At 42.6% G+C, this 24,484-nt stretch overlaps 1 protein-coding gene and 1 long non-coding RNA gene across 4 annotated transcripts in view; one reads left to right on the top strand and one right to left on the bottom strand.

Annotated features, from left to right (window-relative positions):
* Positions 1–24,484, top strand: part of LOC142660724 (uncharacterized) — a 69,652-nt gene that overhangs the window by 22,277 nt on the left and 22,891 nt on the right. The window lies entirely within an intron of this gene.
* Positions 23,190–24,484, bottom strand: part of RBL2 (RB transcriptional corepressor like 2) — a 65,948-nt gene continuing 64,653 nt past the window's right edge. For both annotated transcript variants that reach the window (XM_075837533.1, XM_075837534.1), the window contains exon 22: positions 23,190–24,189. In XM_075837533.1, the coding sequence (XP_075693648.1) occupies positions 24,010–24,189 (180 nt within the window). In that variant the 3' untranslated portion in view covers positions 23,190–24,009. The remainder of the gene's footprint in view (positions 24,190–24,484) is intronic.

Genomic DNA, 24,484 nt, shown 5'->3' with positions numbered 1-24,484 from the left:
TGGAAACTATCAAAAAGTGACTCCATTTAGGAAACTACACCCCTTGTGGAATTAATCTAGGGGTGTAGTGAGCATTTTGACCCCACAGGTGTTTCAAAGTTTTTATTAGAATCGGGCAGAGAACATAAAACGTTTTGGTTTTTTTTCCCAATAAGACGTAGCTTTAGCTCAAAATTTTTCATTTTCTTAACAAATAAAAGGAGAAAAGCACCCCAACATTTGTAAAGCAATTTCTCCCGAATATGGCAATACCCCATATGTGACCATAAACTGCTGTTTGGGCACACAGTAGGGCTCAAAAAGGAAGGAGCACCATTTGGAGTGCAGAGTTTGCTGGATTGGTTTCTGGGCGCTATGTCGCATTTGCAAAGCCTCTGTGGGACCAAAACAGTGGAAACCCCCCAGAAGTGACCCCATTTTAGAAACTACACCCCTCAAGGTATTCCCCTAGGGGTGTAGTGAGCATGTTAACCCCGCAGGTGTTTTCCAGAAATTTGTGTGCACTCGATGTTGCAGAGTGAAAATGGGAATTTTTCCATAGATATGCCAATATGTGGTGCCCAGCTTGGGCCACTATAAGACAGCTCTCTAATTGTTATGCTCTGTTTCCCGGTTTTAGAAACACCCTACATGTGGCCCTAATCTTTTGCCTGGACGATCGACAGGGCTCAGGAGTGAAAGAATACCATGTGAAATTGAGGCCTAATTTGGCAAAAAAAACAAAACAACCCTGTGAAGTGACCCCATTTTGGAAACTACACCACTCAAGGCATTTATTAAGGGGTGTAGTGAGCATTTTCACCCCACAGGTCTTTTCCATAAATGAATGCGCTGCGGATGGTGCAATTCTGTCATCGTATTTTTTAACCAGCTTTCACCACGCGTCATATATTACATGTTAACTCTATTCTGCGGGTCAGTGCGATTCCGGCGATGCCAAATTTATGAATTTTGTGAAAAGAAGGTATTTTTCCTGTCTCCATGTTGTGAGAACCATAACTTTCTTCATTTTTTTTTGTCGCTGAAGCTGTATGAGGGCTTGTTTTTTTCAAGATGAGCTATAGTTTTTATACCATTTTTGGATACATGCGACTTTTTGATTACTTTTTATTTCAATTTTTGGAAGACAAAGTGTCCAAAAAACAGCAATTCTGGCAATGATTTTTAGTTTTTTTTTTACTACGTTCACTGCGTGGGATAAATAACATAATATTATAGTTCAGGTGGTTACAGATGCGGTGATATGTATGGTTTATTTTCTTTTTTCAACAGTAAATGTCTTGATATGGGAAAAAGGGCGATTGTGTTTTATTTTATTACTTGAAAATTTTTATTTTGCCCAACTTTTATTTTTACTTTTTTTACACTTCTTTTTATTTTTATTTTTTAGTCCCACTAGGGGACTTGAAGGTCCAACTGCTTGATTGCTGTTCTAATACATTGCACTACCGATGTAGGGCCTAATCCGCTTCCGTAATGGCAGAGCAGGAGGCCATTGTTGGGTCTCCTGTTGCCATAGTAGCAGTCGGCAGCCCTGCTATTTGCTACAAAACACTAAGATGCAGCGATTGCTTTCGATCGCTGCATCAAAGGGGTTAATGGCAGGGATCGGACCTAGCTCCGGTTCCTGCTGTTACAGCAGGGTGTCCGCTGTAACATACAGCGGACACCCACTGCTGATGACGCCGGCTCAGCTTATGAGCCAGAAGCTGATCTGGCGCCATCTAGCCGTTGGTACCGGAAGCCTTTTAGGCCCCGCCTCCGAGCGGGGCATAGAAGGCTTCCGTTGCTGGCAGACTGAGAGGCCAATATTAGGTCTCCGGTGGCTAAAAACCCCTCAGATGCTGCGATGTCTATTGAACGCAGCATTTAAGGGGTTAATCGGCCGGATCGGAGGCTAGCGCCGGTCCTGGCCATTACATCAGGGTGCCAGCTGTAACATACAGCTGGCATCCGGTGGTGATGGTGCGGGCTCAGCTCCTGAACCCGCACTATCACCACAACGTATTGGTACTGCGCTTTGGGGGAAGCCCTGCCCGACTGCGCTGTATATATGCAGCGGATGTCCGGAAGGGGTTAAAGAGGTTGGATTAGTCTAAAATAACTGCTGCCATCTTCAAAAAATCATCACTCTTGCCCCTGTGCTGATACTTTAGCTCAATTACATTGTAGTAAATGAAGCTCAGCTGCAAAGTCCATGGCCAAAAGTGGTGCTGATTACAAGGGAAGTAAGCCTTGTTTTTCTCTTACAACCCCTACAAATCATTTTATTTATCTTATATGGTGGAGGGTTCTGAAGGCCTACCAGGCAGGGTACAGTTTCAAACATTGGCTCCTCCATTTAAATTGAAAAAAAAATTACAAATATTGTTATGTATTTTACATTTAAAACAATGTACCACTCAAGTGTTGTTCACATTGCAATTTAGGCCTATGTTTAGCGGGAACGTCTGGAAATCTCTCAGCGTACACGCTAAACGTGTCTATAGGGCTCCATTAGCCCAACAGAGTGTCCTTTTGGCCTCCGTAGGGCTGGTATACGTCGGTATACATTTATTTTTCCAGTACATCCCTCATGACAGCACTACAGGAGGTTGCCCTATTAACCTCTGTAGGGACAGGAAGACAGAGAGGTTAAAAGGCCCCTCCCACCACCCACTTGCCAGTGTTCTTCCTGTCCCCACAGGGTCAGGAGCAGAGAGCGTCGCTCCTGTGTTAGTGCAGGAAAGAAATTCGGGCAGGGGGCAAGATCGGGGGGTCCGTGCACTCCCCCTTCTCTTCCCCCTAAAGCCCAGGCTAACACCCCTCAAACGAGGGGTCCCTTAGCTCCCTCCCTGAGACACCTACCTGAGGAATCCTAGGCAGGGTTCTGGTAGTGTGTGGGGGCTGGGGTCTCCCAAGCAGGCTTCGGCCGGGCCGCGGACCAGGCGGGGACCGGCAGCTCCATAAACATGGACGCACCGGCAGGCATCCTCGCTGCACCGCATAGCAAGCCTCAGTCGCCGGCTATGGCGGCTGCACTCCAGGAACACGCTGGACGAATAACCGACCGGAAATGACGTCGGGCTACTTCCGGTCCGCGGCCATCTTGGAAGGCGGGAAATTCAAAACGCCCGCATTTAAAGGGACACGCACAGGTATGTAGTTAGAGCTGATAACTCTAACTTGGATTATTTTTTTGTGGATTGCATATTGCATTGCCTGTTACCTGTCGCGGTATGGAACTTCCTCGTCCTGATGGAACTCCAGATATGTCCCAGGGTCACGTGAGTCTCACCCTTGGGGAAGGGTATGACCCCTTATGTATGTACACCATACTTTACCTACCTTCTGTTTTCTCTAGGAAAAAGATTCCTCTCAGAGACAAACTGATAAAAAGAAGGTTAAAAAATGTGCGACTTGTACAAAAAAATTGCCAGAGTCCCATAGGAAACAATTGTGTCAAGATTGTATTGCAAAAATACTAAAGGAGGAACAACCAACGTTCATGTCTGAACTTAGGACTATGATTCGTGAAGAAGTGGGTCAGTCAGTAGCCTCCCTCGCCCCTCCGCAAGAAAGTCCCTCACACTCCCGGGCAAAAAGACCACGGATTGAAGTGGATCAAAAATATTGTCCTCCTTCTCAGGGGTCTGACTCTGAGCAGGAGTGTTATTACCTATCGGAGGATGAGTTAGAAGAAAGAGAGGAACTCTTGCCTTCAACTTCTTCCACTCAAGAGAAAAATGTTTTCTTCTCTTCCGAGATGTCGGATACCTTCATTCAAGCAATACGGGAAACTATGGATATTCCCGAGGAAGACCAACCACATACCATCCAGGATGAGATGTTTGGAGGTCTAACGGAAAAGAAAACAACGGTTTTTCCGGTAAACTGAAATCTCAAAAGAATGGTGACAACTGAATGGGAAGATTCAGAAAAAAGGCTCTTAATTTCAAGAGATTTTAAAAACAGACTTCTCTTTGGTCCAGAGGACACTAAGCCTTGGGATGAGATCCCAAAAGTAGATGTCCCAGTAGCCAGGGTTGCTAAAAAAAACGCAATCCCATTTGAAGATTCCTCTCAGTTGAGGGACGCCATGGACCGAAAGGCAGACGGACTACTGAAAAGAGCGTGGGAATCTTCCTCGGCCTTGATCTCAACTAATATCGCGGCCACATCAGTAGCAAGAGCAATGTTTATATGGCTAAACCAGCTAGAGACCCATTTGATGATGAAGACATCACGACAAGATCTATTAGAATCTCTACCTTTACTAAAAATGGCAACCGGATTCTTGGTAGACGCTTCAGCGGAATCTATTAGATTTGCTGCCAGGAATGGGGCTCTCTCAAATGCTGCTAGAAGAGCATTATGGCTCAAAATGTGGTCAGGAGATACGAAGTCCAAGAACAAGTTGTGTTCTATCCCATTTACAGGGTCTCTGATGTTCGGTCCTCTCCTCGATAACATGCTGGAGAGTGCAACAGATAGGAAAAAGGGGTTTCCTGAAGAGAAACCAAAAAAAACCCCTCAGTTTGGAAGATTTCGCCAACAGAGGGATCCTACCTCACAGAACTACAGCGGGAAAGGGAAGTCCGGTCGCTGGAGTTACCCCAAAGGAAAAAGGGGTCGAGGCTATCTCCTTAACCCAAATAATTCATTCCAGCCCTCAAAGCAATGACGCCAAGAGCGTGGGGGGGGAAGACTCCTACAATTTTATCCCAAATGGTCGAGAATAACCCAGAACCCCTGGGTTCTAAAGATCATGGAAGAAGGATACAAAATAGAATTTTCCTCCATTCCTCCAGAGAAATTCCTAATAACCCAGTACCAAGCAAAAGATCTTCATCAGATCCTTATCCAGGACGTCCAGAAACTACTCAGATTGAGAGCCATTTCTCCAGTTCCCCACAACGAAATATGCAAAGGCCACTATTCAAAAATATTCTTGGTCAAAAAACCAAACGGTTCCTACAGGACAATAATCAACCTGAAGGTCCTAAACAAATGGGTGAAATATCGAAAATTCAAGATGGAGTCTATTAGATCGACTATTCCTCTAATAAGGGAAGAGGCATCAATGTGTACGATCGATTTTAAAGGATGCGTATTATCACGTTCCTATCCACCCCGCGTACCAGAGATTCCTCAGATTCGCAATTCAGGACGGTCCTTCCATTCTCCACTTCCAGTTTGTCTGCCTCCCCTTCGGCCTTTCCTCCGCCCCCAGAATTTTTACGAAAATTATGGCAGAGATCATGGCATTCATAAGAAGTCAAGGTATAGTAATTATCCCATATCTAGACGACTTCTTGTTGACCGCAGATACTCCGGCTATCTTAGTCAGTCATCGGTCACAGGTTCTTTCCCTCCTACAGGAATTGGGATGGATAATCAACTTTCAGAAGTCGAGTCTTCCTCCCCAGAAACAGAAGGTCTTCTTAGGAGTACTGCTAGACTCCTCCCTTCAACATTCCTTTCTCTCAAGAGAGAAACAAATACTCCTACTGGCAGAAGTAACTAAATTTTGGGGGAAAGACGCCTGTTCCATAAGGGAATGTATGCGGATGTTGGGAATGATGACGTCTTGCATCCAATCTATTCCATGGAGCCAATTTCACTCCAGACCCTTACAGAATCTGATCTTGTCCCAGTGGGATCGAAAACAAAACTCCCTGAATTTAAAAATTAAAATTTCCGAGACTGTGAAATCATCCCTCCTGTGGTGGCTCTGCACAAACAACATAGACAAGGGAGTCCCCTGGAGAACGTCTCCTTATGTAGTGATTACCACAGATGCCAGCAAACACGGCTGGGGGTCAGTAATCCAAGACCAACACTTTCAGGGCACATGGCCTGTTCAAATGAAGATGATGTCCTCAAACTTCAAAGAACTAAGAGCCGTATGGGAGACACTTATAAGAGCTTCACCCACCATAAAAGGGAAGCATATAAGAATTTTATCGGACAACACGACAGCAGTGTCCTTTCTTCGCCATCAAGGGGGAACAAGACACTCTTCTTCAGGCCCTCTCTGCACAAATTTTCAGTTGGGCAGAAGAAAACATCCTATCAGTCACGGCAGTCCACCTAAAAGGCTCAGAGAACCTATCGGCAGATTTCCTGAGTCGGGAAAAAGTAGACCCTGGAGAATGGTCCCTAAACAGGGAAGTCTTTCTGTCCCTAACCCGAAATTGGGGTTATCCACAAATAGACCTGTTTGCCACGAGGAAAAACACTCAAGTAGAGACATTCTTCTCCCTAAATCTCAGAGACAACCCATTGGGTGTAGATGCATTGTCCCAACCCTGGGACATGGATCTGGCCTATGCCTTTCCTCCATTTCCTCTAATACCAATGGTATTAAGAAAAATCCAGGAAGATTTGACAAAGCTCATCATTATTCTTCCCTATTGGCCAAAAAGAAGTTGGTTTCCAATCTTACAATACCTAGCGTTGGAAGACCCTATCATGCTCCCAGTCAAGGAGAATCTTCTCTCCCAGGGTCCCTTATTCTTCCAGGGAATAGAAACTCTGAAATTGTCAGCCTGGATCCTGAAAGGCAGATCTTGAGGTCTGTCAGATGAGGTAATTTCAACTATCTTGTTAAGTCATAAAGAAGTTACCTCTAAAATCTATCAAAAGATTTGGAAGAAATTCTGTTCCTGGCATGGAAACCCAGGACCAGACCCCTTTTTTCCCAACATTGCAAAAATCCTAGATTTTTTACAATCGGAATTCAAAAAAGGACTTAGCCCTAGTACCTTAAAAGTACAGATTTCAGCCTTAGGTAATTTTTTTAACACTCCTCTGGCGGAACATCGGTGGATCAGAAGATTCACCCAAGCGGTCTCTAAACTGAAACCTTCCCTAAAGAAATCCGTTCCTACCTGGGATTTGAATGTGGTGTTAACGACTCTTTGTGAGCCCCCCTTTGAGCCGCTCGACAAAATTAGTATGCATTTTTTAACTCTAAAAGCTGCATTCTTAGTCGCTATTACTTCAGCAAGAAGGATTGGAGAAATCCAATCTCTGTCAATCATAGAACCGTACCTAAAAGTACAAGAGGATAAGATCATCCTAAAGCTGGACCCTTCCTTTATTCCAAAGGTATCTACTGCTTTCCATAGAGAACAAGAAATAATTCTACCTTCCTTTTATCCAGATCCACAAAGCCAACAAGAAGAAAAATTCCATTGCCTGGATGTCAGGCGAACAATTCTTCAGTATCTGGATAGAACCTCCTCCTGGAGACCAGATAAAAATCTATTTGTCCTGTTTGGGGGAAAGAATAGAGGAAAGAAAGCCTCAAAAGGCTCTCTAGCGAGATGGGTAAAAACCACTATACAAGAAGCCTACAAGTCCCAAGGACTATGTGCCCCACAAGGCATCAGAGCCCATTCAACAAGGGCAGTCTCGGCATCCTGGGCAGAAAGAAAAGAAGCCTCTATGGACCAAATCTGCAGAGCTGCCACTTGGTCAAGCCATCATACGTTTTGCAAACATTATAGGCTCGATGTTCTGTCCGATACGGATTTAAGTTTTGGACGAAAAGTCCTTCAATCCATAGTCCCGCCCTGAGCATTATAATCTGGTATTGCTCCTGTAGTGCTGTCATGAGGGATGTAATGGAAAATAGCAATTAGACCTACCTGTAATTGTATTTCCAGGAATCCATCATGACAGCACCATTACATCCCTCCCTGATTGAATTCTGATTTGTGCGTTTAACATGTCAGTTATTATCCCTAGAAATAAAATAGGGTTGCATCCATCCTGGTGTAGTAATTGAAAAACACTGGCAAGTGGGTGGTGGGAGGGGCCTTTTAACCTCTCTGTCTTCCTGTCCCTACAGAGGTCAATAGGGCAACCTCCTGTAGTGCTGTCATGATGGATTCCTGGAAATACAATTACCGGTAGGTCTAATTGCTATTTTTCTGAGGATGAAATAACATAGCAGTCTACCCTATTCCATCCCAAGAGATTCCCCAAAAAATGGTATACTGCACGTTATACTTTTTTTTTTTTTTAACATGGGAGCCTATGTGCGATAAACGCCATGGGTATACGTTAAACGTATACATTTTGGAGCATCCCCATGGCCGAAGTTCCTGGTAAGAGCATCAGATAGCGCTCAGCCCAGGGATTCTGGCCCCTGATGTCACTATCCATATATGAGAGGTAGATTGTAAAGTAAATTTTGCAATTTAATTATGATAAAAGCAGATGTCATATAAAATCAGTGTACAGAGGGTGAGGTTACACCAATGATATCATCAACAACATAAAAAAACAACAGTATGTATTTATATATACCCACTATACCAAAATAATCTCTGTTCATTGCTCTCCACAGCTGGCAGCTTAGCCCTTCTAAATATGTGATCTAATTCCTGCACCAGTTCCTCTGTAAATGTAATGTTATCCATATGAAATAAAAAATAAGCCCACTTTATAAATACTCCTTTTCCGGTTTGAAATGGTTTCAATGCCTTGGCTTTATATGTAACACCAAATGTTCATTCATGAGATGTCGTCTATGTACCTGGGTTAACATTAATGGAGGATAATGCCTGTTCTATGTTAACTTGATTTGGTATTATAAGGCTGTGTGCACATTGGAGTAATGGATTCAATTATAAACCGACCCATGACGCTGTGCCAAATCTATCTATCTTATACATTGTGGGGATTTATGTCATTTTGGACGGCAAGAACGTCATACATGAGAGAACCTCTGAAGGAGGCTCACAACGGCAGTGTGAACAGAGCCTAAAAGTGATGCTTTCTGTTTTAACCCGTTACAGTCCTGGGTTTCAAAAATGTGCCGTAGTATATGTCAAACTGCCGGGCACCTCCTAGAGAAGACAGAAGAGGTTTATTACCACGTCGGTCTTCTCTTTTTTTCATATACTTAGGGATATTGATCCTGGTGGTCACATAATCTCTGGGATACCGGTGAGAAGAGGGAGCTGATAGAATATATCACATATGACCTTTTGGGAGACGTGTAAAAATAAAAAAAAGTCGACTAAAAATAAAATGAAAAAGAAAACCAGAAAGTAAAAAAAAATGGTCACTATCAAACCAAATCATAACTCTAGCTCACCTAAAACTACTTGTTTAAGCACACGAACGTAAAAACGCCTGTAATTACGAGCATAGACTTCTATTGGCCACGGGTACCTTCCCGTTTGCTTACGGGAAGGTGCCCGTGCCGTTGAAAAATATAGAACATGTCCTATTTCAGGCCGTAATAACGGCACGGGCAGGCCCATAGAAGTCACAGCCCAATCACAGCCTGCAGCGGTCACGTGGACTGCCGCGTCATCCGGGGAGGTTGGACTGGATGTCAAAAGAGGGACGCGTCACCAAGACAACGGTACGTATGAACTTCTTTTACTTTCAATCGCTGTGGAAACTCTGCCAGAAAGGGCTGCCCCTTCTCTCTTTCCAGCACTGATAGAGAGAAGGGGCTGCCGATTAGTGCAGAGAAAACGGGTCCGTAAATACGGGTGGAATACGGGTCGAATACTTGTGACAAAGGATCCGTATTTACGGGAGGAAAAAAATACGTTTGTGTGCATAAGGCAGACCGAGGAAATATTATAATACTTTACCCAAAGGTAACATAACAATACTACAAATTAAAGGAGTAATAATTAGAAAACTGTACTTTTTTCCCCATTTTTGCTTCAATAACACTGAAAAAGAAACAACTACTTCTAGAATTTTTTTTCAAAGATAAAGCTCTATTTGTCGCACAAAAATTATGCAAAAATATCTGTGGATAGCTTAAAAATACTCCCTTCACACCAGTCTGTGCTAAAAACATACATTTTGTGTGGTTATTAAAGGCTATGTACAACTTTGAAATAGTGTTTTTGTTTTTTTAAATAAAAATGTGTATCCGTGCAACTTTCTAAATACTTTTTATTAAAAATTTATTTTTACCTGTATCTTGCACCGAGACCTGTGTGCGCAGGATCCACCTGTAATCGATCACCTGCTGTCACTGAACCCTCAGTCCCGCTGACCTGACGGATACAGGTTTCAGCGTTCGATACAGCTGCTATATATCCTGTATACAGAGCAGCTATATCTCAAAAAGTAAACCTAATTTAAAAAAATAAATAAAATATTTTGAAAGTTGCACCAAACCCACTGATACACATTTTTATAAAAAAAACAAAAAACAGAAAAAACTATTTAAAAGATGTACATAGCCTTTAAGAATGTAAATACCACGTGTATGCATTGGGTGTAATAGGCTGCACTGTCTATGGCTATTTCATTGTTTGTGTACAAACATTAGCCACTTCTATGTGTAGTTCCACAGGGAATAAAAAGCAAACAAAAAACGAATGAGTAATTCATCGTCAGCTGTCCAATACTCCAGTTCCAGGGAAGAACCAAGGGACACTTGGCAGCATGTGGTTGCCATTTTTAGCAGTCACGTGCAGAACATTACATTATTTACAGCACTGTCTCCATAGATACAGAGCAGTTTGTATCTTTTTGTTGGGCTTGTCTTCATTCTGTATTACTGGTGCTGACAGCCTCTCCCGATCGTTTTGCACACTGATCGTGCATGATTAGGAATATTAATCTGGTTTAACCATGTCTAATATCAGATGAATTATAATATTTCTGTGCGCTCAGTGTGTATATATATATATATATATATATATATATATATATATAGTATGGGTAATTATCTACATAGCGACTACATGATACTAATTATCGGTAACCCCTAGATGGCCACAACATGTGTATTTAAGTTCAAGATGCCAATGACCTATGCAAATGGAACCTAAATATACATGGATCGGGCTGACACACAGACAGCCCTATCCTGAGCCTTATGATCTGCCTTATGATGGTTTTCGGGTGGAATGTCCGCTGCGAAAAACGGCATAAAAAAAAATATATAAAAAATAAAGCTTATACTTACCCCAGTTTCTGTAGTCATGGCGATGCATTCCTTTGTTGTCCGTGCAACCCGGCCTCCTGGGATGACGTTTCATCCCGTGTGACCGCTGCAGCCTGAGATTGGCTGCAGCAGTCACATCGGATGAAACGTCATCCCAGTAGGCCGGACTGGACGTAGAACACAGGGATGCGTCGCCATAACTACAGAGATCGGGTAGGTATAATATTTAGGGTATATTCACACTTAGGCTTCCCGCACACGAGCGTGTTCGGTCCATGATATACGGACCGTATGTCGGCGGTATTTCCCGGACCGAAATGTCCGCGGGAAAACTGTCCCGTGCTGAAAACACAATTGCATTCTAATCTCTCTAGTGGTGGCTGCAGGTATATTTTTTACATGTGTGGAGATTTAATTGAACCCCTTCCCGACATTCGCTGTACATGTATGGGGGAAGTAAGGAACGGGCTCATTAGCTGAGCCTGCTCCATATGCTGCGTATGTCAGCTGTGTATTACATTTGACACCCTGCTCTAACGGCCGAGATAACTCCTATCCCGGCTGTTAAACTTCTTAGATGGCGATCGTGGCGTATTAGCCTTTAGGCTGGGTTCACACGAGCACATTACATCCGTAATGGACGGAACGTATTTCGGCCGCAAGTCCCGGACTGAACACACTGCCGGGAGCCGGGCTCCTAGCATCATAGTTATGTACGACGCTAGGAGTCCCTGCCTCGCTGCGGGACAACTGGCTGTACTGTAATCATGTTTTCAGTACGGGACTGTAGTTCCACGGAGAGGCAGGGACTCCTAGCGTCGTACATAACTATGATGCTAGGAGCCCGGCTCCCTGCAGTGTATTCAGTCCGGGACTTGCAGCCGAAATACGTTCTGCCCATTACGGACGTAACATGCTCGTGTGAATCCAGCCTTAGGCTGGGTTCACACGACCTATTTTCAGACGTAAACGAGGCGTATTATTCCTCGTTTTACGTCTGAAAATAGGGCTGCAATACGTCGGCACACATCTGCCCATTCATTTGAATGGGTTTGCCGACGTACTGTGCAGACAACCTGTCATTTACGCGCCGTCGTTTGACAGCTGTCAAACGACGACGCATAAATGGACTGCCTCATCAAAGAAGTGCAGGGCACTTCTTTGCCACGTAATTTGAGCTGTTCTTCATTGAACTCAATGAAGCACAGCTCAAGATTTACGAGCGTCTCAGAGCGTCTCAGACGCCTCGTAAATTACGAGGAGGAGCATTTACGTGTGAAACGAGGCAGCTGTAAACAGTCTGTCTTTTCACACGTAAATGCCTCTCATTGTGTGAACATACCCTTAGACGAGATTGTTTGCGATGCGATCTTGGGTTGCTGATGGTTAACATGTCAGCCTGGAGGCATAATGAAGGCTCCCAGGTCTGCCATCTTTGTCTTCCTCTTAAAGAGGCTCTGTCACCAGATTTTGCAACCCCTATCTGCTATTGCAGCAGATAGGCGCTGCAATGTAGATTACAGTAACGTTTTTATTTTTAAAAAACGAGCATTTTTGGCCAAGTTATGACCATTTTTGTATTTATGCAAATGAGGCTTGCAAAAGTACAACTGGGCGTGCTGAAAAGTAAAAGTATAACTGGGCGTGTATTATGTGCGTACATCGGGGCGTGTTTACTACTTTTACTAGCTGGGCGTTCTGACGAGAAGTATCATCCACTTCTCTTCAGAACGCCCAGCTTCTGGCAGTGCAGATCTGTGACGTCACTCACAGGTCCTGCATCGTGTCGGCCACATCGGCACCAGAGGCTACAGTTGATTCTGCAGCAGCATCAGCGTTTGCAGGTAAGTAGCTACATCGATTTACCTGCAAACGCCGATGCTGCTGCAGAATCATCTGTAGCCTCTGGTGCCGGCTCGTCTGACACGATGCAGGACCTGTGAGTGACGACACAGCGTGATCTCTCGAGAACACGGCTGTGTCTGCACTGCCAGAAGCTGGGCGTTCTGAAGAGAAGTGGATGATACTTCTCGTCAGAAAGCCCAGCTAGTAAAAGTAGTAAACACGCCCCGATGTACGCACATAATACACGCCCAGTTATACTTTTACTTTTCAACACGCCCAGTTGTACTTTTGCAAGCCTCATTTGCATAAATACAAAAATGGCCATAACTTGGCCAAAAATGCTCGTTTTTTAAAAATAAAAACGTTACTGTAATCTACATTGCAGCGCCGATCTGCTGCAATAGCAGATAGGGGTTGCAAAATCTGGTGACAGAGCCTCTTTAAGCCCTGCCAGGCTATATAAGTATTGCAGTGTATTGTACCAGTGATCTAATGATTGTCCCCTAAAAATATAAAATTCAAGTTTTTTAAAAAAAAGTATAAAAAAAATATTAAAAGTTTAAAAACAAAAAAAAAAACTTTTCCTATTTTTTTCCCCTGATATGTAAACTATGAAAAAGATAAACATAGTTGTCCGCGTCTGTAAAAGCCTGAACTATTCTAAAATAACGCTATATTATAACGTAAACTATGTGCTTAACAGAGTCCTATAATGGTGTCCATTGGGTCTTTGATAGTTTTGATGGGATTATTGCTGTTTATAACAGATTTCGAACTGAGTCTCTGACGGTAGTGTGCACTTAAAAATCTTCTCTTTTTGTATAAACTCTTGTGTTTGGATTTAAAAAACTGCTCCAAAAAACGACATCGAAAACTGCATCTGTGATTCGAACTTTCAGGGTTTTTCCAAAGGACTAAATGAGTACAAACTTTTTAAAGGGGATTTTCAAATGCATTTTTTCCCACGACTGTGAAGGCAAATTCCCTCTGATTATACTTGCTTTGCCAACTTTCTACATGTTACTACATGAGACCTTTTCACGGTGGTTTAGGGGTTCGTGATAGTATTCCTGTAATATTCCTAGCTGTTAACACCTAATATCTCTGGTGTTCTAGGGTCACAAAATGGTTTTAGCTATTGAGACCTTTTGAAAGGCAATTTACTTTTTTATAAAAAAAAAAAAAAAGTGTATCAGTCTGTCTGGTGCAACTTCACAAATACTTTTAATTAAAAATTTGTTTTACTTTTCGCTATACAGAGCTGCTGTATGTAGCACTATTCACTGAATCCGTCAGTCCCGCAGACCTGTCTCTGACACGCAGGATCCACCTGTTATCGATCAAATCCAAGTTCATAACTTAGATGTGATGTATAACCGGTGGATTCTGCGTGTCATAGACACATAGGAGCCGATGTCACTGCACGCGGGACTGACTCATTGAATATTGCTAGATACAGCAGCACTGTATAGAGAACTTTTTTATTTTAAATTTTTTTTTTTTTTAGTTGATATGGTTCTATGAGGGCTTGATTTTTGCGGGACAAGTTGTAGTTTTTTGTATCACCATTTATTTTGCCATATAATGTACTAGGAAACAGGAAAAAATTATTTGTGGGATAGAAAATGAAAAAAACAGCGATTCCTCCATTGTTTTTTGCGCGTCGTTTTTACGGAATTCACTGTGCAATTAAAATAACATGTTAACTTTATTCTGTGGGTCAATACGATTACGGCGATACCAAATATATATAGTTTTTTCTATATTTTACTACTTTTACAAGTAAAAACCGAAGTGTAAAAAATAAAATTTTAATTTTTTTATTTTTCCGTCGATTTTTAAGTGGTATTATGGCTTATTTTTTGCAGGATAACCTGTCGTTTTTAATGATACCATTTTGGGTTCCAAGCGACGTTATCACTTTTGATAAAAAAAAATTGTGGGAGTTGAGGTGAACAAAAAATAGCGATTCTGGGTTTTTTTTCCATTTTTTTTTTTTTTCTTACAGCGTTCACCGTGCGGTTTAAATAATGATATATTGTAATAGTTCAGACTTTTACGGACGCGGCGATATCAATTATGTTTATTTATTTTTTACTATAAAAAAACAACAACTTTATTTTACTAATATTTTTACTTTTTTTATTAGTCCCCCTAGGGGACTTCAATCAGCGATCTTTAGATCGCTTGCACGATATACTGCAATACTAGTATATTGCAGTATATTGTGCTCCTGACAGGCTTCTACTAAGCCCTGCCGGAGGCAGGGCTTAATAGGAGCACAAAGATGGCGGACCTAGGGGCCTTGATTAGGCAGCCATAGCAACCATGATGAGCTGTTAGAGGAGGTCGCCCCCCCCCATTTCTAACTATTTAAATGCTGCGGTCGCTATTGACTGCGGCATTTAACGTGTTAAACGAGCGGGATCGCGCTCGAGCGCAATGCTGCTCGTTACTCTGAAGTGTCGGCTGTAACATACGGCCGACACCGGCATCGTATGGAGCGGGTTCACTCTGTGAGCCCGTGCCATACTTCCCCTACCCGACTTTGGCGTATGGACACGTCAAATGTTGGGAAGGGGATAAAGGGAATATTCTCATCTCAAATATTTATGCACCTATGTCTAGAGTGGAACTGCTTGACCCCTGTTCGAACTTGTCCACCTGTCGCTGCTCCCTGGCCACTGAGTTACGAGGTGGTCAGGAGCACGGAAACAGCTGAGCTCACTAAGATACGAAAACAGCGTAACTCCTATATAAGTGAATGGGAGTTGCAGAAACGACCTACCTCGGCTATTTCCATAGTCCTGGCCAGCTCGTAACTCAGTGAGACAACGTAGAATGACGGTCAGTGGGCCCCGTTCTAGAGCTAGGAGTGCATGTCCCAGAGGTGGGACCTGCATCTATCGGACCTTTATGGCATATGCTATGGATACGCCATAACTGTCTCCGAGATTAGAATACCCCTTTAGTATTGATATCCATTATTAATAGTGGCTATGGGTCAATATCTCATACATCTGGAGGTCTAGGGTTGTTTAGTAGTTGAGGCCTACTGCCGCGGGCCGCATTTTCGTGCCGTGCTTCCATACAATGGAGGCATGGCCTGTAAAATCTGAAAAGTAGGACATGCTCCATAATTCCCAGCACAATTCTACGGCACGGACACCTATCCGTAGCGATACGGAAAGGTGTCTGTGGCCAATAGAACCGGGCGGGTTCGTAATTGTGGTCCACAATTACGGAGTTTTTTTTTACGGTCGTCTGCATGGGGCCTCACACTTTATATGTAGTATTCTTAGTGAAGGGATTAATGGTGGTGTAGGGCAGGAATGTGTGTAAGGTGGAGTAAGGCATGCTCCCTGGCTGGGTCTGGGTCTGGGTCTAGGTCTGAGGAGTCCCTACGTAGACCAGCTGTCACAGTTTTGATATTGGTTGGATGACCGCCCTTCTGAAGGTGCATCCGCGGGTCGTGGCCGTTGCTAACCACTACCCTCTGAGGTGGGAGCTATGTTCCTCGGTCTACTGGTAGCGCCGCAAACCCCTGACACACTCACCCTGACTTCTGCGGATCCTTGCGGCAGCTAACAGCTACCTTTCTTGGAAACTGGTCTATTGCCCTGCTCGTGTATCTGCACAGATGGGATACACCCTTAAAGGGGTTATCCGGGGATTAAAAATTGCATTGCAATAATATATTTCTGTGAAACGAAGTAACTTACTAATATACTTTAATTTAAAATTCTGTACTAAACGGTGCAGTTCAAACCTCGTGAATTGTTCCCAGAAGTGCTGGAGCTTTTCTAATAATGATGACGTTCCGACACGGCCCCACGTGACTGAGCTCTTGCTTCATGTGCTATTCGTGAACATAACCACAAGGGGTTGTCACATTTCCTATAGCTTGAGTCCCGAGCAGAGCATCAGCTAGCGCTTTGCTCGGGACTCCAGCACTGCTCCCGACATTTGGTCAATTCAGGGGTTTCCTATCGCTGGAGTTCCCAAGCAAAGCATCAACTGAGGCTTCTGCCATCATCACGGTCACTGTCCACATATGGACAATGACGTCGGCAGCACTACTGGAGTCCCCGAGCAGAGCATTCTCACTTGAGAAAGGGGGAGGACACCCAAAATGTCGCACCAGGCGTATCTAGACGCCGACTGTTCCTCTGTTCCTCCACGTGGGTCTCTGCCGAAGTGCTTCAGAATTTTAGCCGGAAAAGTGATGTCTTACCGGCTTCTCTGAAAGAAAGGACTGCAGCATATAGGGTGATAACTTTTAACACTTTTACACTATTGCCATAGTGTTTTGTATATCACAAATTTGATACAAAGATTATACCTTTTTGACCTCAAAAGTTGTTGTCTCTCATTTCTATACGAGCCTAAAAATTCTATATGATAACACAGCTGCACCTACAGATGTTTCCTCCCTTTACGTCTCTCCAAACCCAACATATCACGAGATCGGAGGGCGGGACGTTAAACAAACGTAAAAAAAAAAAAGTATGCCCTGACGAAACTTACCAATTGGAGCGAATATCTGCTCTCTGATTGTCAGTTATAGGAAGAAAAACCCCAAAATCCTATTACAGGGGTGAGAAGATGGGCAGTTGAACATCTAGTCACCCCCTGCACCTTATCAGAAAATATACGAGAAGGTGTCCGTGGACAATAGAAGTGAATGGGTCCATAATTGTGAACTGTAATTACGGACAATTTTTATGGTCGTGTGCATGGGGCCTAAGGCTGTACTTGTTATACTCCTATGATTATGAATAAAACTATGCCCATATAATAGCAGTCAACCGTGCCATTCCCTATCTCTGCATTATTAATTGGATTATTTATGGTGTAAAATGACTATGTAAGGTAATTTTTTTTTTTTTTTTTTTTTTATATAGAGCGAGAAAACTATAAGCTACTGCTGATCATGCAAGTAGCAGGTTCTCTAATGTCTATGCAGGAAATGTGCACTGAATCTCAGAATCTGTCATCACCTACAGCACTTTAAATAAACCAAGTTGAAGTACAACTACATGTAACTATGGAGACGGCTGTAAATAATAGTAACGGGTCTGAGAACTGTTTTTTCTTAAAACAACCGTGATGTAAGATGCTGACAAAGCGTGACCGCAGAATAAATGGTTTTGTTTCTTACATTAGAACTAGTCCCACATGTGGGAGTATCATAATTGGGTTGCTTATAGGGGAAGGAAATCTTGATGAGATCACAGCAGGCATAGATTAGATGAGGGACTTATTTAGGCCGGGTTCACACTGTGCAGTTTTGTTATTTTTAAATGCAGTGTGAACCTGGCCTTATGTCTTTGGCTCCAGTGCTATAATGGACTATAGTTTCCCCAAACAAAGTGGCCGGTTGCTTTTCCGCATTCCACACAATAACAATCCAACTTGTACACCGAGCAACTATTTTTATACATTTCCAAAAAGCTGGAGGCTTTTAAATGGGGTTTGCAGGCAGCACGCTCCGGGGAACCAGTCTCATCTCTGATTTCTCATCTCTCCATCTTGGGGGCGGGGAGGCTTGGCAGTTCTCAAACCATCATTTTCTTCATCTCTAACTTCCAGACTAATCAGATTTTTTGTAAAAATATTTTTTTTGTGGTGAACCTGTTAAAACATTTTCTTGTTGGGAGAACACACCACATATGTTAAAGGGGTATTCCAAGCAATTAACATTCAGGTTACATGATTAATGTTAGATTGGTGGGGGTCTGACCAATAGGTCCCCCGCCGATCACTAGAACAGGGAAACCCCTCCCTACTTTGATGGAGAGGAGTTGCACAGAGTGGTGGCCAAACATGCGCACTGCTGCTCCATACAACTATGGATGGTATGGAAACAGCCAACTCTGCTCATAGGCCCTTCATCTAGCAATTTCGGGAGCGCCAGCGGTCAGATCCCAACTGATCTAACATTTATCACTTCTCTTGTGGATAGCTGATGATTGGTAATGCCTGAAATATCTCTTTAACCCCTTCCACTACATTTTGTACATGTACAACGCAGCAGAGAAGGAGTTAACACACAGAAGCTGAGTCCGAGCCATAAACAGCGGGAGCTTACTGTAATCTACAGCCAGGCGATCACTGCAAAGACAGAGAACGGAGCTGGCTCCAGTCCCCGCCGTTTAACACCTTAGATGCTGCAGTCCTCCCTTTGTCAGCCCATTGGTGCGCCCGCAACGCGATCCTGAGGTACCAATGGGTTTCTATGGCAGCAGAGGGCCTAACAAAGGTTCCCATTTTTATTACATGGATGTTAGCCTATTAGGTTTTTGTTTTTTTACTTAAATGGTAAAACTAACTGTATTACGACACGTCTGTAATTAAATTACACATCATATAAAAAAAAAGCATCATGTCAATTCTTTGTGCATTTCATACATTGTTCATTGAATTTCAATAGACTATTGAATTCAATAAACCCATGAAAAAATGCAACCAAGAAAGCGTAAAAACACATTAAATTCACGTATTCGTTAACTAACAGCTTAAGAAAAAAAGGCTTGTATTTTTATTTATTTTTTATTATGCGGTTTTTGTTTTTTTATGCCTACAAAATATGCTGTGTGAACATGGCCCCATAGACCGCCTGTCTGTAAAATACTGTCAGGCGGGTATAATACACTGCACTACATATGTCATGCAGTGTATTAGGTAAGCATCTTCAAGTCCCCTTGGTGGGACGAAGTTCTGTATAAAAAATAAATTGCTTAGAAAAAAATAAAAATTTAAAAAAACAAACACAAAAATCATCTATTTTACAAAAAAATGCGTTATGGAAAAAACACTTAAAAATGTAATTTCACCCATACTAATGAATAACGAACCATACCATAAAATTGACTTCTTATCCAGCACAATGAATTCTGTAAAAAATGATTGCTGTTTTTTTTTTTATAATCTGGCCTACCAAAAAATATATAAAATGTGATCAAAAGTTGTATGTAAAATGGTACCAAGGAGAACACCGGTTGTCCTATAAAAATACAGCTTAGTCGATGGGTAAATAAAAATGTTATGAGTCTTTTAATGTTGCAATACTAAAACGATATAGATTATTATTTTTTTAAAACTGTTCTTGTGTTAAAGAAGTGGAATTTTTTATTTTTATTTACATTTGGTGTTGTCGGAATCCTACTGACCCAAAGAATAACGTTAACAAATCATTGAACGGTGAACGCCGTAAAAATAAAACCCCCCAAAAATATGGCGGAATTGCCGAGTTTCTGTTCTACCTTACTAAAAAAAAGTTATACGGTTCATTAAATGTATCCTAAAATGGTATTAAAAAATAAAATTTGTCCCCAGAAAATCAAGCCCCTCTGTGTCGACGGAAAAATAAAAAAGTTATGGCTCTTGGAATGTGCGGTTGAAAAAGACTAAAATAAAAAAAATTGCATAAACATGGCTCCTGAGCACAGTGGCAGGTTTATCCCTGGACATTTTTTCTCATCCATGACCCATTAAAAAAAAACTTGTACAATAATCTGTAATGTATATAATGTATATTGTGTGTAATCTCCAAATCTACCAGCGCGTTAAAAAAATTGTCAGTGATATGAATGTGTAAGCCTAGTCTCTAGCCCCATCTAGCCACAAATGCCACACATGGCACATAAATATGCATTTCTAAGTGAACCCATATGAAAGCTCTGCCCCTCTTCTATTTTTAGAGTCTGTAGTGACGACATTTTGATATCTATTACTAAAGTAATACCATCATACTGTGTTCACCCACCTCCGGCAGATATGGAAACTGTGGAAAAGAGAAACGTGTATTGACTACATAAGGAGGTATAGGGCGGGCACAAGTCAGCCATCAGCTAGGGGTTAAGATGCTAGGTCAGTGATTCTCAACCGGGGTTCCCCAGAAGACAGCAGCAGCTATAGCTGTCCCTTTCATAGAAATGATGGCAATGTCCACATGCTCATAGATGCTTGCCATGGGTGCAGGCAAAGCATTCAACAAATCTATGCCAAAATATGACCATAGAGAATGCTTTAACCTCCACTACACCACGCTTTCTTGAGGTAGGAACAAGAGTAGGGGTTCCCTAGGTGTGGAAACGGGTTCCCCCATGGTAATAAGTTCCTGCTTTTGGGGTGCTTTTACTACCCAGCTAAAAGTGCCATCTCCAGAGTGAACAAAAAAAAAGCCATAGCACCTAATATAGCGATGACTACCTGCACCCAAATTTCCCAACTTTCAAGCAGTGTCAAGAGGGACCAACGATGCGGCATGTGCAAAAAAAAATTCCTGTTAAGTCACGCCTCTAACTTTGCCCATACAAACCCAGTTCAGCCTACACCGTATCATGATCCCATAGTGCGTCCCACAGAGGATAATGCTAAATAGCTGCCCCCACACAGTATAATGCCCCCTTAGCAGCTCTCCCCATATAGCGAAATACCCCCATACAGTATAATGCCCCCTTAGCTGTCACCATACAGTGTAATGCCTCATAGTGCCTAGTAAAGAAAAACTAAAAAGAGAATCTAGTCCTGTTCCACGACGAGTGGAGGAGATTCCGCTGCTCCTCCCCTCTGTAGTATGAGTGGCTCGGCACAGACAGGTGCAATGACATAAATGCATCGCGCCGGTCTGTGTCAAGTGGCTCACGGAAACTTCACACAGTGAACGCTGGGGCAGGGAGCTGATGTTCCCTGCTTCAGAATTGGATTTTACTGTATCTGCGTCCTGAGGATGCAGGTACAGTTGGCAACGAGACATACCACCGGCCGAGACCCTGTCCGGAATCCAGGGCTGTCCCGCTAAATCCTGAGCGGTTGGGAGGATTGCCTGCACACCTATACAGTGACAACCACAAAGCTACAAAATACAGTGCCAGTCACATGTGCTGCCATACTCCCACACCCTACATACAATGCAGCCACATGTGCCCCCCCACCAGTGTAACCATATCCAGCACATAGAGTGGAGCCATATTCTCACAGAGACTAGCTATATCCCCAAACATATATAGTGTAGTCACATGCCATCATACACAGTAAATCCTGATGCCCTGTATTTTCATGCCCCCTAGTCCCTCATGTAGAATACTTACCTCTCCTGGGCTGCAGTCTCCTCCTCTGCCGGCTCTCTTGTCCTCAATATAAGCGAGGGCAGCTTCGCTGTGATGCTACCACCTGTCGGCTGAATTATGTGTCCTCTGAAAGCTTTAATAATTCAAGAATGCCCTTTGGATCATCTGAAGCTGTGGCTTTGTAGGGACTGCTATGTGAATGACACTTTTCCCTTCCAGAACATTCTGCAGTGTCTTCTAGTTATTGTATGACGTCAGGTGCAATTATTCACATTACTAGCCCTGTCTACACACAGCAAGTATAATATACTGCCCAAAGTCAGCGGGTTAGCTGCTGGATGGGGTTTTGCTGGCTCCTGGCTTTTTGAGTGACTGCTACAACTGAACTAGTAAACCACCCAAACAGGCATCAGTCTTCATGCCACCTCATCTTCTTTTTAGTAAATCCGCTACCCATGCACTGACTTTTCGGTAAGCTTGTGCTCATACACAGCCAAACAGAACTACAGTGTAAGGCCTCATGCACATGAGCGTGTATATTTTGATAACCGTAATCAACCGTAACCTTATTGCGGACACTGACCGTACTTCTGTGAGGTTCTATTTCATGGATGATGTTTTCCTCTAGGAGCATTTATCCCCCTCCTTTTAGGGGAGAACTTACTCCGACATACATCTTACAATGCAGCAGGCTGTTTTTTTGTTCTCTTCTTCTTTGGACTCCACATGCATTTAGCTTTAGTGGCATGCATGGCCCCATTGAAAAGCAGTGACACGCTATTCAGGATCCGTTTTGATACAGCTCACAAATATGCTTGTGTGCATGACGCCTAAAGCACAGAACAGCAGCCTGAGCCCCCGATGAGACAGGAGCTTGATTTTTCAGACTTCCTCAGACAATAGAAGCCGGAAACCTTAATTGTCAGGACTAAGGAGTACGTTCACGAAGACATATACTATACAATCCGAAGTATGCGGTGTCTAGATTGTGTCGTTTGCAGGGAAACTTTAGTGCTATAAAGTAACTGCAGCATGAGTGACGCCAGGTCATACTCTGAGGGGATACCTCAACCTACATGTGAAGTATGACTGCAGCAATCTGCCACAAATACACGATCTCTATCTTCTGACACGTTAAAGGGACTTGGGAGGATCAGTGAGGGTGCGAACACTGAGGTCCTAACTGATCGATAGAAAAATTAAATAAAAAATGGGCTGTGATGCACTTTATAGCACTGCGCCCCTATAACTCCTATCATCCTCTCTTGGGAGCGACGCTACCAGGACCATTAAATGTAATGCTTTCACTACAGATTACTTTGTTATGAAATAGAAAAAAAGACGCCACAGAAGAATGTACAACGTGTTATTCTTGTACAGAGAAACATTTAAAACATTATGTACAAAAACCTGTTATTTTATCATCACAATATAACAGTTAGGGTAACATTTAATATTTATCACAATTCCGTTATGGATAAGCCACCTATGGACCAGTTAAAATAAATAAAATAATTTATACCTTTTAATATTTTTGTTTCTTTTTGGGAAATAATTTTGATATCTTTAGAGGTGGTTTCCAGAACCCACAAATAACATTTACTACATTCAACTTCATTTATTAACCCTGTAGACTCTTTTTCATCCCAGTTTAGCAGGATGCAGCTGAACAAGGCTTAGTCAAGAGTGCGCCCCATCAGGCTGTTCACAAACGCAGTTTTTGGGGTTTTTTTGGCCATTTTTGAGTGGATCCAAAAAGAAAGGACGAGTATAAAGGAAAGCCTTATACACTTCCACTTCTGTGCAGCTTCCAGCCATGTGTTCATAGTAAAGTCTTGGCCTACACCTAATCGTACAGCGGTCTGTATAATTACATCAGCGAATCTAATGGACTATTATAATACTTCTTGAACATAATTTAGTTACCAGGATTTGCTTGTGTATTTGATATATCTAGTGCAACCTATGGGCAAGTTGACTGCCTAAGTGCTCAGTTTTATAGATTTCATTTTTTTTAACTACTGTAGGTGTCCCCTTATAACTTAAGTTACAAACGCTACAGGGCAGACTCCATGAACCGGTTACAGTCCTGGTTTATCAAGTTACATAATGTTACAAAATTATTATATATTAATATCTTCGAAAATACTGCAGCTGGGATAATCCAACTATTTAGCTTGTACAGAAATTGCCTCTGTCATTGGCTACGTCTTGAAGTTTTCTAAAGAGGGCGCTATGGTTTTCTGCGCATATCCGCTTTGCTGGAGACTCGCTTCCATCTTCCAAAAGGATTCCTCGTTTCTTAGTTGGCGTTTCTCCTGTTCTGATCATGCTGTTGATCTCTTGCAGTCTCTGTTGGTTTTAGAAGAAAGGTATTTTCTAAACCCAATACTGTTCAAAATCATGACTTCTTAAAAGTCCAAATTAGGCGCCACAGGTTGTGTCTTTTTTGCCTCCCATTGATTTCAATGGGTGGTCAGAGGTGGAAACTGCTCGTAGAGCACGCCTTTTTTATTTTTTAAATCAATTGGGGGGGGATTTGGGGCGTTTTTGTGGAGCGGTTTCCGCATAAAATTGGCGCTCAAAAACTGTGTGAACTGACCCTTAAATGGAATGTGCATATTTCAAGTGATGTTACACTGGTGAC

The sequence above is a fragment of the Rhinoderma darwinii genome, chromosome 9, assembly GCF_050947455.1.
Source record: "Rhinoderma darwinii isolate aRhiDar2 chromosome 9, aRhiDar2.hap1, whole genome shotgun sequence".
Taxonomy (NCBI): Eukaryota; Metazoa; Chordata; class Amphibia; order Anura; family Rhinodermatidae; genus Rhinoderma; species Rhinoderma darwinii.
The sequence above is the reverse complement of the archived record's forward strand: the minus strand, read 5'-3'. Positions and strand labels throughout refer to the sequence as shown.